This window comes from Lingula anatina, chromosome 1 (genome assembly GCF_051362555.1).
Source record: "Lingula anatina isolate TDL-2025a chromosome 1, LinAna3.0, whole genome shotgun sequence".
NCBI classification, from domain to species: Eukaryota; Metazoa; Brachiopoda; class Lingulata; order Lingulida; family Lingulidae; genus Lingula; species Lingula anatina.
Genome location: NC_141767.1, coordinates 59,921,408 through 59,935,254, shown reverse-complemented (window position 1 = coordinate 59,935,254; position 13,847 = coordinate 59,921,408). Strand labels below are relative to the sequence as shown.

General features: G+C 33.7%; 1 protein-coding gene across 3 annotated transcripts in view; it reads right to left on the bottom strand.

Annotated features, from left to right (window-relative positions):
• LOC106165043 (uncharacterized) overlaps positions 1-13,847 on the bottom strand; it is a 21,286-nt gene extending 7,439 nt beyond the window's left edge. The window contains exons 1-9 of one of the 3 annotated variants that reach the window (XM_086996568.1): positions 13,502-13,847; positions 12,669-12,755; positions 9,705-9,893; positions 8,714-9,457; positions 7,918-8,059; positions 7,649-7,731; positions 7,215-7,406; positions 6,971-7,108; positions 1,671-1,745 (exon numbers count right to left, since the gene is read on the bottom strand). In XM_086996568.1, coding sequence (XP_086852694.1) covers positions 1,671-1,745; positions 6,971-7,108; positions 7,215-7,406; positions 7,649-7,731; positions 7,918-8,059; positions 8,714-9,457; positions 9,705-9,795 — 1,465 coding nt within the window. In that variant the 5' untranslated portion in view covers positions 9,796-9,893; positions 12,669-12,755; positions 13,502-13,847. The remainder of the gene's footprint in view (positions 1-1,670; positions 1,746-6,970; positions 7,109-7,214; positions 7,407-7,648; positions 7,732-7,917; positions 8,060-8,713; positions 9,458-9,704; positions 9,894-12,668; positions 12,756-13,501) is intronic. The other 2 variants (XM_013543122.2, XM_086996566.1) reach the window with 2 other exon arrangements.

Here is a 13,847-nt window from a genome sequence, read left to right as displayed (position 1 = left end):
CAAAGTCATTATCTGATATTGGTCTACTATCCAACTTTATTTTTTGCTTTAAGATCTATGCCTTAGCTCTTCCAAAGTAAAAAAACACAGGTTAGAAAAATTATTTACATGTGAAAAACTTGAAAAATTTAATCGCATCAATTTAATTTAATCGTATATTTTATATGTATTTATCAGATAAAATTCTAACTTATTTGTCCAAAGAAATGCATTCGCTCATAACGTGAAGTTTTGTTTGCTTTGAACTTTTTATATTGAAAACACACTGTTTTGATGCTGCTGTGATTGACAATAAGCAAGTGTAAAAAGCAAGAAGATTTAATTCCTGTTCCTTTGCTACACCTTTCCTAGTCCATCATTCTAAAGGGTGCATGACATATTCAACAGAAAAAAGTCATAATACCTTGAACTTCTAAACTAGATAACATGATAATGATACATAGTTATAAAATGCCAAGAAAAAAAATTCTAGGAGACTTTCATGTAGTTCTTCTCCATTCACTAATAAAAAGTGTGGTTTTCAGAAAAGCACTGCAATGGCTCTTTTTCTAGTGCACCTGTACATCATATGTTTCAGAGCTTAGTACTTTTTGAACAGTGTTCTCTCACCTTCAGAAAGATTGTGTGTGACGTCATGCACGACAATTCAACTTGGGCTGGCTGGCAGAAAGAGTCAATTCAGTGAAAAATAACATGCAACCCTAGGGGAAAAGGTGAGTTGGAATTCCATCAATGTATCATAGTATGGTTAATAAAAGGCCATTGTAATTATCCTTTTATCCTATCGGTAGTTTCTAACATATATCTGCACATTTGTTCAGTCCCTCCTCCTTCTCATTGGTAACATTGGGACTTGGGGGCAATGCACAGTTCATACCTATGATATGACATTGAGGTGACATAAAAGGGATAACAACTGTTTTTTGTTTTGTTTTTTTGCCAAAAAATGGACTTACCTGGGGTGAACCACAATTTGCCATTTACCAATGGTTCATGAATCCACTCAAACATTCAAAGTTAGTCCATGGTATTTTTTCCTAAAAAGTTTGGTTTTTTTGTAACTATCTTTAAAGAGAGCACAGGGTGACCCCCCCCCCCCCCAAAAAAAAAAAAAAAAAAAAAAAAAAAAAAAAAAAAAAGTCCTATTAAGGTCCATCAAATTTCAAGAAATTTGCTGGACTTAAACTTCAATATGTGTAAGATCATTTTGAGTGGGCACTGCATTCATTGGATTGGAACCCCCCTCCAGATTTTTTCTGTGGGGGTACCTCAAGGATACATCATCTGAGAAATTGACATATGCAAGTGTGTATCTAGTGCCTTTTATGCCATTTGCAGCATATTTTTAAAAATAACAACTTTTTTGCAAAGTAACCAAGAAAACTGAAAATTTCTTGAAATTTGATGGACCTTTGTAGGATTTAATAATTTTTTTTTATTACATAGGTATAGCACCCTATGATGGCTTGTCGATTCAAGAATAATTGTGCTGTTTTGGTGGTAAAATAGAGTTTATTATTTTTCTATGAGTTCTTTACAAATTACAATGTTTTTATTATGAAATATTAATTTCACACAAACCGTTGTTATACCTTTTTAAGGGTTCATATATACATGCATGCATGCAGACAGTCAGACCGACAGATACATAAAAACCTAACAAATCTTACCCAGTTTGTTGTTCCTCAAAAGTATTTCTTCTAGACTGGGATGTTTGGCCAATGCCTCAATTAAACTGGGGGTAACTGGAAATAAATGATATATTATCTATCACTTTAAAGAAAAAGAAATGATACAAAAAGTTTGTATTTCACCTACTTCAAATGTTTCCGGGTTATTTTATTTTATTTTTACTTTTTTTAATCATAATTCATTTTACAAACTAAAAAATATATATATTCAATGCCTTAATCCAGTTAGCTATAAGACAGAAATTAATGAAACAAGGCATAAGTGCTGCCCACTATAACCACAATCATAAAAAACTGCAGGTAAATCTGTGCAACGTATTCAACATTAGCAAGAGAACACAAATACCGTTTGCCACTGCAGAAACATGGAACATCTTTGTCTTTTTCCCATGCATAGGGTGTCTCATATATCAGTGATGTTTCTTTTACAACAAAGAAATGGACATGTAAGTGTAGACACAAGTGTTACTGAGACTTATCTAAGCAAAGGACTGCTTGTGTTACCCCTAGAGTTGCTAAACCAATATCATTAAGGCTGAGGGTGAACTGTCATGGGAACTATCAGCCAGTACTCTTCTCTTGAAAATCTTATTACAGATGTAAATGCACACATTATTTCCAATGGCATGAAGATATGTGTAAGCATGTAATGGGGATAATACATGTTAGACCAAACTCTCATGACTTAATTAGTGAATCATAAAGTGAGATTTTGCAGGATATTTTAAGGAAAGTAGGGTCAGAAATAATGGCAGATATACATGTAGCAGGAGCAATGAATTAAAGCTGACAAAAAATCCACTGATATTTGACTGGTTGTTTTTTTCCCTAAGTTCTGTTAAGTTATAGTCTATTACAAACAGTATGACATTTTGTGTCTATTTTGATTGTTTTCTCTGTCTATTCCTGAACAAAGAGTTTTTCCCTTATCGATAAAAAGTTTATCTCATATGATTTCTCTTAGGTTTTGTAGTTGTATAACATCATGCAGTTCCAATAAAATAAAAGCTTTGATTAAGTCTGTCTTGGGTAAATCATATTTATGAATTATCTACATTTGAATTTTCTAAAAGTGCAAACCTACTATTTTTATTGTGAAATAAATTAAAACACACACACACACACACATACACACACACACACACACACACACACAGTAACACATAAAATGTACATAACGCTGACAACGGTGTTGGGAAAAAATCAGTCCAAACATAAGGCTTCAAAAGCATTCATATACAATAAAGTCATTCAAATCAAATCAAATCAATAAATGTATTTCAAAACTCAAGTTAATATCTAGACAAAATAAGTATACATTATCATTATTTATTTTATTTATTTATTATTATTATTATTTTTTTTTTTTGGGGGGGGGAGGGGTCCCTAACTTTACATGAGTGAAAACTAAGATTAATATCAGTAAGGTGAAGCACCATCCCATTTACAATCAAATTATTAGGATTATTATTATGTTTTAAACATTTAAATATCCTTAAAAGTACCTCTTTTTTTGTCACATAATTTACAGATCATTGAAAACCAAGAGAGTAGGTGAAGAAAAAAAACAAGGAAGTAGCTGTAGGCTTAGTGGGGGTGTACAATACAGCTACTTGCCAAAACTAATCCATCACTGTGACAAGTGGGCAGCATAGACAGGTATCTGCTCACAGGCAGTCGCCACTAACAGGTACTGAACACTATAACATACAAAGAACATTATAATACTTTCTATCACAACTTCATCTTCGTAAAAGTTCATTGACAAAAATCATGTTGAAAGTAATTATATATGTATTTCTATCATTATCAGTAAAGCACATTTTTCATACATCAGATGTTCATAATGTAGCCAAAAGAGATGAAGACTCTGAACAGGGTCAGTGCTTTGAGGAAGCAAGGAAGGTGCTTTCCCAGAGATTTAGATCGATCTAAAGATTAAGATTTAGATCGACCTAACTCCCTGGGGGTTCACGCTAAATTGCAGTCATCCGAGCGGGCACCATAGTTAATTACCCCCTTACAGCTTTTAGTAGGCGGGACAGACGCTTAAGCCGGCCAAGTTGACAGTAATCTAGTGAGACTCCCCACAGGGATAGATCGATCTAAAAATCTATGGAAATGGGGTGAAAGTGTCACATTGTGAAGAAGGATATCAAAACAACAACATCAGCAGTAATGATATGCAAATGCCTACTGGTTCTCTGACAAGGTGTACACCATAACATTGGATTGTGCTTTAAATTTCTGCTTCTTATCAGAAGAAACATTATATATAAAGATCTTATATCAGCTTTTAACAAAAGGCTGTAGATCAAATAAAAAATTAATTTACATGAATGTACATTTGTTAACTAAAAGAGAGAAGGGAGCAAAATTCTTCTAAATCAAGCAGGTAAAGTGTCAGAAAGTTTTTCATGTTTTCTGAACTCGACCAGATTTCTTTGATTTACAATCCCTTCCCAGAGGAAAATCCCATTCATGCAATAATAAAAACTCACGTATTGACCCATCCAGATCAGATTTAAGTATCAATTTGAATGTTATGATAAAAGACTTCACACATGACAAAGATGTGAACATGTTTTTATTCATTCAGATTTTGCATTCCCCCCCCCCCCCAGCTGCTCGAGGAAGTATGTTATTCAGTTAATCTGATTGCATTCAGCAAGAGTCCCCGTGGCATTGGATAGATCTACATAGAGTTTCATTGGGAACACTCCCTAAGAACTATCTTACATTCTTGATTCATTACTATGATAAAAATACCCTTTGAGACTTACATATACAAATTTATAGAACCATGACATGCCCTAAGGGCTCTGTAACACCATCATAGTGGGTGGGATATGATCAGAGGAAAAATGTTTTGATCCATCATGATTCCACAATACACTTAAATCTGATTCTATTATCTTGTTCTACATCTGTAATTGTTCACTGTTTGCCATAAATGAAATGTTGGGTGTTGGTTAACCACATCATTAACCTTGTTAGGAAAACGTTAAATGTTTGCTACCACAACAACAACTTTGCTGAACTCATCTTTCAGACCTCACACATTCAAATAAAATTCCCATGAATACAGTGCATAGATCCAGTTAACCAAGTGGTTGTCTATAGAACATACTGCTGTTCTCTGCTCAACACAAGTTTAAAAAAAGCACAGAACAAATTTTCACTGTACTGTAGCTTTTGACAAAAAGTAGGGACTGACATTTTTATATGTAATTGTTCTATTTTATTTGTATAATTTAATTTTTTTTTCTGTCACAGACACATAGATGCACGTACACATGAATGTATATGCTAAAAAACAAATAAGCCCACACGTACATGTGCATACATACATACATATGATGCTAATGATGGTGCAAAAAATATATATATATCAGTTAACATTTAACAGCGATTATATAAGGCGGTGTTTGTACGTCCCTGCCCAGCTGCCTGTGTGGTCATGATGACTAATGTGTACTTCATCTTCAATAATAAAAAAAAAAACAAAGATACTAGAGGCTAACTAGCAGGGCTGTACACCTGGCTCAGCCTTCAACACCTACAATTTCTCCCACTTATCACAAAGGTGGCTGAATGGGAGAGAACACAATTTTATGCTACAGGTACATTTAATTTGACTGGTTACCATAAGGGAGAGGTATATACCATGATAGAATAATCACTTAATACCTCAATCAATGTAATAGCAGTGCAACCTTACAACTGAATAACCATACTGAAAGTGTTTTGAGCTCTTCCAGTAAAGCAACATAATAAGAAATCATTTATCCATTCAACTGCAATATTTATTTGATAATTACATATATCATCTGAAAGCATTCCTCTGTTGTCTATGGCCTTTCTATTTACCAACACTCACTGGAAGAAATAAACATTTGGGGACTACAAAGTGACTATGATATATACTTTACACCATAACCAGGGTCAAATTATTCCCAAAATCATAAAAGGTCCAATGATTTTAGCTGACAACAATTAAAACCGGCCTAAAACAGTAACATGTATTAATTGCCCCCCCCCCCCCATATCTAAAAGGTCAAGTTATGAGAAAAATGAAAAGGTCTCGTAATTTAAAACAATTTAAATTTCTTACATTCTTATTTTATAATGAAATAATTGTAGATGATCAGCCTAAAACCATTTAACAAATTAACTGACCCCCCCCTCCAATATCTTTTAAACAATTCTTTTAAATTCCCACTTGTCATGTTATCCATTATACATGGTATTGCAACTGCTAAGTTAGGATGACTCATAGTGACTAACTCCAGTTTGAGATTTCCCACTCCAAGTACCATTATACATAAGCTATTGTTCAGTATATTTCCTTTTCTTGATATTTGTCTGATCACCATGACATGGGTACAGGAACATCATAAGCAAAATTTATGGCATGGAAATGGTCAACACATTTCTAGAATACAATGCAAAAGAACACTTCTACTAACTTAGGCAAAGAGATCCTGTCTTTGAAAGCAGCTTCAAAGGAAAATAAAAATACCCATTTTATCTAAAGGCAAACGCTTTAAAAACACTCTCTAGTAGCCTACTAAAAGTGAACAAGACGTTCTGGAGTTGAAAATTGTGTACGTGCCACCTGAGTACATGTATGTACCACCTGCCCAGTACATGCTTATAAGTATGACCACTCCACAGATATTTACTTCTATTAATTTACAGTGAAATGAGCTGCTTGAAAATGAAAATTTTAATTGCTAATCGATATCTAAACTAGGACTTGTTACAAACACCACTACCTTAAAGCTTATTAATGTATTGCTTCTATAAAGTGGCTGAGTAAGAAAATATGCTATGTCCATCCTTTTTTCACCACTTTCCACTAGTAAAGACTAGTTGTTCACCTAAGCTGTTCTTCCTACAAGTTATTAGTATATATATATATATATATATATATATATATATATATATTAAAAAAAAAAAAAATCAAATATGAACTTGTGTCACACTTTTGCCAGAAAGCATTACAACTACTTCTTGGATGCGATTGTGCCTGAGTTTACAAACACATTAAGCTCAATAACCACAATCAAAAGAAAACATCCTGTCTAATGTAGAATCAAAACACTACTACCACATTTTGCAGTTTTCAGTAAAAAAATCACCCCTACCACAATCACAACTAAGTCCACACTTACAAATATAATGGCTAGCCCAAGCAGTAACAATCCCATCACTAGCTTAATATTGGTGACAGAACTACCTGTGTAATCTAAATCAAGTATAAAAAATATACTCACAGAAGAGATCATCAATGTTACACTCCGGGAGATCCAATATCTTCAAGTTGTGGAGATCTGTGATCATTTGTGTGACAGAGGACACACAATGATGGAGATTTCTTGACTTATACCTCAAATATTCCAGTTCCCTCTTTCCTTTGAAGAAAAAAAACACAGCTAAATGTAGACTCTGTGAACTTGCATTATAAATTGTAACTATCATTAATGGCAAGTTTACAGATAGACAGGAGATTAAATATACCTGCAATGGTCTGTAAAATGATATTACAGGACTCTCTGTTTCCCTGAGACTCTATCTTGAAACATTGCAACCCAGGTCCTGTCTGCTGGAGAAGTCTACTGAAGACTGAGCCATCTTCAAATGTTCTGCCAGTACCATCAACATAAGTACCAATTTCACAGATTCCAAAACTCACAATATTAGGAGACAACACTGAAAACAAAACACAAATCCAAACACTTTCTTAATAGGCTAATATCTTTTTTTTTTAATTTAAACTTCCAAACTAACTACAAACATTTTATAAGTATAACCCATGCAGAATTCAACTCTTATAATACTATTCAATCATTTGTACTTTTTGCTACTGGTACAATGGTACTTGTTCTTTTTATGTTTCTGTAGTTAACAAAAAAGGGTAATACTATATCTTCAGTTTGTAAGTGGATACATACCATCACAGTCATAGAGTCCAGTCACATAAGGCATGTCACTACCAAAGGCACCTTGATAATCCAGAGACTGTAATCTACCACACCTGTAACATATACATACATACACACACATCTCAAGTGGAAAATTTACCACATGAAACTAGAACTAGCTGCTCCTGTAAAATAGTTGTAAAAATGTAAAAATAATCCTGCTGGGGCACAAAAGAGTAGGATGAAAATGTGGTTATGTGCTTATATCAATTTTCAAGCAAAATATAATGAGAACCTACTCTTTCATTATTCTCTGTATGAAATCCAAGTTAATTTCCCTCCTGAGTGTTGTGTCTAAGTATGGCCCAGGAGACATCTCCAGGGATAAGCTAGTGATGGAACTGTTCCCCACTGCTGTCACAAACTGTTGGAGGGAAAGCTCTTGAAGCACCGAAAATGTAAATAACTACGATTCATATTCTACGAAAAAAAAAATGGAAAAATAATATGATCAAGCAGATTTTTTAAAGGAATATGCCTTATTAACAAACAAAATCACTCTGCAAATTTGAAGTAAAACAAAAATATGCTACAGCACTTACAGGGTGAACATTGTCAAAATACATGAAAGAATTAAAAAAAGAAAAAAAAAACAAGAAATCAATGAAGTTGTTAAAATATAATCATGTTGATTTTCAAAAGAATCCCGCCTTATTAACATACAAAACCAATCAGCAAATTAGAAGTAAAACAAAGATATGGCCTGGCACTTATGGGGCAAAAATTGCAAAACTTCATGCAAAAAACACAAAAAAATCAACTTTTGTTAAAATAATTTGATCATGCCAGAAACCGTTTTAATGAAACAAAGCTACAGAGTAAATTTACAATAAAATGAAAGTACAGACAGTTATAGGAACTGATGTTACCGATGGTGGAGGCAATAGTGACAGGGACACATAGTGATCAAAACATAGCGTTTTGTACATAAAAGGTTTTTTTAAAGTACAATGACATTATTTAATATTGAAAATGAAAATGAATTAAGTGATTCTGCAATGTATAGTGACAAAAAAAAGTTATGAAATACCTTACCATTATGGATGATGCTGTCATCAAGAAGAATATGAAGATTCCTTAAAGACTGCCATCTTGGTAAAACTTTGGACAAATCATCCAACTCAGAGGCATTTAGATATAAGAGTTCCACATCCAAGCTGGACAGCTTGATAAATGATGGGTTCATGATTCCACCTCTGATAAATGCAGACTGTTCGGAGACTGCAAGGTTATAAAGATCATCATCATGGTTACAGGTTTCCAAACCATTATCATAGTTACAGTGATCACTGATATTTTCCATGTCATTTTCAACAGGTTCATAAATTTGCATTATACTGGAAGTCCCAGAAAGATGATTGGGGTCTGATGTCAAAAGAATAAAGTCAGAAAATGAAAAATTGCTCCTATGCTCTTGACTACCACTTGGTAAAACACTCACCACCAAATTTTCTAAACTTCCCTGCTCAGTTAGTATTACCAACATCTGTTTTAGATGCTCTAAAGGGCAGGGTGATTGTCTCATCCTTACAACTGTTAATGTTTTCAGATTACTACATAAAGCTTTTAGCAACATGTCGTTTCCCAATATGCTTGAGATATCAGAATCAAAAATGGACAATTCAGAGGTCAGTCTAGCACAGAGTTCTAACTGCAGTGGAAGATCCCTTTTTTCAACACTCACAGCAACATTTTCCATATACTGTTGTCTGGTTTTAGAGCTGCACAGAAGTGGAGTATGCAGCAGTTTCACTTTATCTAGATTAGTGATGGAAAGTGCTGAAAAAGTAAATTGTTTTGGATAAGCTGTAGAAATATTAAAAAATGAATGAATTAATATCATCGATAATACAAAAACATTCAAAATCTAATACTGGACTTGCAATAATAAGACTGGATGACTTACCTAGCTACCTGAATGATTTAATACAATATATAAACATAACAAATCATTTACTTAAACTTGGGATTAATTTGTTTGATATTATTATTAATGAAAAATGGTAATAACAACAAAAAAAATTACATAAGTTTGGATCCTCCATCAAGTAAGAGTGCAGTGTTTTTCCTAATATCCACTTTGTAAATTTGTCTTGAGGAATGGCTCTTCTACTCATGGAATTTGTGTAATTTGAGCTTTGTCTAAACACAGAGTCAAGGAGTGAACACCCTATCTCTTGAAGATGCCCCAACCATACAGCTTCATTGGTTATGCCTGAAATAGAATAAATACACACTTATATCAATAAATATAGATTTGATTTGTCCTCTGTCATATCTGAACTAGAACTCCAGTTTTCCTTCAGCTCTCTTACTCACTGCCAAACAAGTAACAGGAAACTTGAAGAGTATAAAAAGGAAACACTATAATTAGAAATATAATTTTCACGTGTAAAATTGTCTGTTAGACTGCATTTTCTGTCAAGTTGTGATGATCAAACCTGTGATTAGATTTTTAACTACAAGAAGCTTGTAGAACAGATGCGATTTTCCTTAATCACAATGCAGTGTGTACCAAGGAGTAAATAATCTGTTCATCTGCCTAATTTTGATACATCTACATGTAGACATACATTTTGCCTTCACCAATTGACAATGAATGTGACATCATGGGAGACAATAAACAACACACAGTGAAACAGTATGCAGTGGGACAGTTTGCCTACATTCTCAAATTAGTGCACAGTTTACAGACCAAGACCTATACAGGTGTATAGCAAATTCCAAGTTTTCTGCTGTATCATGTTGCAATGGCTGTTTATTTAAGCTTAGGACAAAATAAAAAATGATCCAGAGTGTCTAACTCAAAGGGAATATTGGAACTGTATAGTTACAATGTGCATAAAAAAAGGTATTATTTAAACCAGGGCTCAACACAAACGGTTGTCCGCTTGCCCGGGGCAACTAAAATCTGCCGTCGGACAAGTAAATTTTACGTCCAGTTGCCCGGCGGGCAAGTGAATTTTTTTCCTTTTGTCAGTACAATGTTAGATCTGATGTTAAAAGATCACGTTTTCCCTTTTTGCACAATAACGTCACAAACTGTAACATACGTCAATGTAAGATTTCTAAAAATAACTGGCAGTCACTATCTCCGTCAGCAGTGCCTCGTTTTCAGAGTGCTGTCATATTCTATAATTTGAAGTATTTAGTCAAACTAAAACGAGGCAAGTTGTTCTTGGAAAAATGTAGCCACGTGATTAAAGTTAAGAAGGCACTCTCTCACATTTATTTGGCACTTTTTGTATTGGTTGGGAAATATTTAGAAGCATATAATTTCCAAGCTTTAACCACGAAAGAAGTGGAAAACAAGCAGTCACACTGTTGCTAAGTGAGAGTTTGCAGGGACCAGCTTGCGGTGGTTTTGACCAGTTAGCAGACAGCTGAACTGCATGCTTCTGTAACTGATAGAGATTTCCCGGACTGCTTAGAGTTTATATATTTAGCAACAATTTCAGAGAGAAACAGGAGGAAGAGTAAGCTTCCTTAAAGTATGGACATTTTAATTGATGAAGTTGGATAAATATGTTAACTTTTTGAACCCACCTAATAAAAGCAGTGTACTACACAAATACTTGTTTGAGGGAGCGAGTGAGCACTTGTCAGTATCCAGACAGTGTGGCACCGATCATGGTCTGTCGCAAGCATTTCAGAGCGCTTTGTTGACCTAGTTTTTTTGACACTTTAATGAATGTGGAAGTCTGTCTAGGAGTATGTTTTGATCTCCTCTACATTTTAAATCATTGGCTTTACTGTTTATTCACTGAAAAAAAGGTATATGAGCTATGTTGATACCACAGTTTTCTTAGTTAAAATGCCACCAATTCAATACTTGGCTTCAAAAATTTCAATTCTAAACAGCCATGGAGAAGGGGGATCCTCATTCTAGCAATTGTAGGTGCTAAGTATGCAGTTCTTTATTAATGAATTTTTTTATCATGCTTAGCTTAACTTCATTTACTCCTCAAGACATATGAAACAAGACAATTATGTCACTGTGCCACATAAAATGTTGAAAAATAGCCTAAAATGCACCAAAGTGCACCTTGATTGAGTGCAGAAAAGTGCTATGAAGTAATCAGTGGCATTTTAGATTTTACTATCAAATTATCATTTGTGTAATTTGGTGTTGTCAAGGCAATCCTACTATATATTAAAGTGAATTATATTAAGATTAATTTTTGAAGTTTCAAAGTATTGTTTCTTTACTATTGATTTTATCAACTGTTCTGCAGAAATAAAGAAATGTTTTATTTTTTATAAATAGAATAAAAAAAAAGAAGTTGGGGATAGTGACCGACCTATCTATACTTGATGAGTAAATGTAAAAGAGTTGGTTCTTGTAAGAGCATATTTTATAAGTAACAATGTTATGTCTATCAGTCACCTTCCTGAGGAGTGTGGGCATTGCAACATTTATGCACTTGTATTCTTATAGATATCTTAATTTTATGCTACATCATAGTGGAGGTGTGCCTTCTTTCTTTTGTTTAGAATCTGTGACAAATTTGAAATTTTAGAGATGTGCATTACAAAATTTGACATTCCATCAATCAACCTGCTCATGGAGAAAATAACTCAAAGATGGCACAATTGATTTTTTTTATAAATCAATAAAATTAAATGCTTCAAATGAAAAAAACTGCATATCGAGTGGTTTAAAATTTTTCACTTATAATGGGCAAGTTGAGGCAGAGGAAGGGCAAGTAAAAATATCTGGCAGGTTGCCCTGGGGCAACCTGGTTAAAAAATTTATGTTGAGCCCTGTAAACTCTTTTGTTTTTCACATTTTTGAACAACCACTGATGATTTTCTCCAGATTTTATTCAAATGTACAAGTATTGAAGTATGTATTGCTTCTTACACTTTTTCTAAATAAAAAAGAGAAACCTTGTCAATGATTTTTAAAGAGAGCAGTCTAATGTGGCTGTTTCTGAACACGTGTCAGAAGACCAGAAAATATATTTCAAGTTTAAGTCACATGTTTTACCTCTGCTTTTCCACAGTCCATTAAACCTCAATAAGTTGTATGGACTCAAATGGTATGCAAGCTTCCCCAAGATAAATGTTGGAAGATCTGAAAAAAGGAGCAGTTTTGTTTACTCTATCTGTTATGTTTAAGCCAATTACATGTTGTAGTTCTAGGATGAAGTAATTTTCAGACAGATTGTCAACTGGTTTATGCATATTGACTTATGTGTACATATGATATAAAATATGGTTATAAATGCAGCTTACACCTATGGCTCTCCTACAATCAGAGTAAAAAAGAACTAGGTTGTAAGATTTTAAGATCTGATCCTAAACTGGATGCCAGCTTGATCAGTTGATCAATCTAAAAACTGCATGATCAAACAACACAATTGATCCACACCTACCTTCTATGATGCATCATAACAATGATGAATTATTAAATATATATAAAAACAGTGAAATATTTTCAATCCAAGTTAAATTGTTTTGTATTATACTGTCCATACCAACAAGATTCATGTCAGATTGTGCTTTATCAGTATATGTACTTCTGTTTACCTTTTCTGTTTACTGTACCTTTTTACTGTACATGAACATGCTAGAACAACAGTGAATTTAAACAATGTAAATAACAGAATTCTATACTTAAATGGACTTTTGGAAAATATATTTTCAAATAGGAAATAAGATCTGTTGCATAATTTTTCATTGATTTCATTTACTTCCCCTAAAATATGTTCTGAAATAATAAAAAAAAATTGCTGTACTGTGAACAAACTGCCTCTTTTCAATTTCATTCTTGGCAGTCATGCATAGACGTGCTTATTTTGCCTATTTCGGCAGACGTACCTGTTTTGGAAAAACTCTTTTACCAGGGCCTTTCTATCAACTTACTTTGCAGAACAACTTCATCAAAGGAGCCTACATGTAAATTATCTTGGATGCAGTCGTAGCAGAGGCTTGTCAAACTCATCTGTTGGTGCATTTTACAAAGTGGCAGACAGAAACGGTACCTACATATGGCACCTTACGTCTGTCTGTCAGGTGAGTCTTACTACCATCAAGGAGAACTACTGTGACGGGTCTAATTTTAATAAGCATTTGTGTCATTCTTCCACCATCATGCGAGTTTAACTTTAAAAAGGAAAAACGTAGTTATCGATGTTATAACGCTCTACATATAAAAACAAGATGG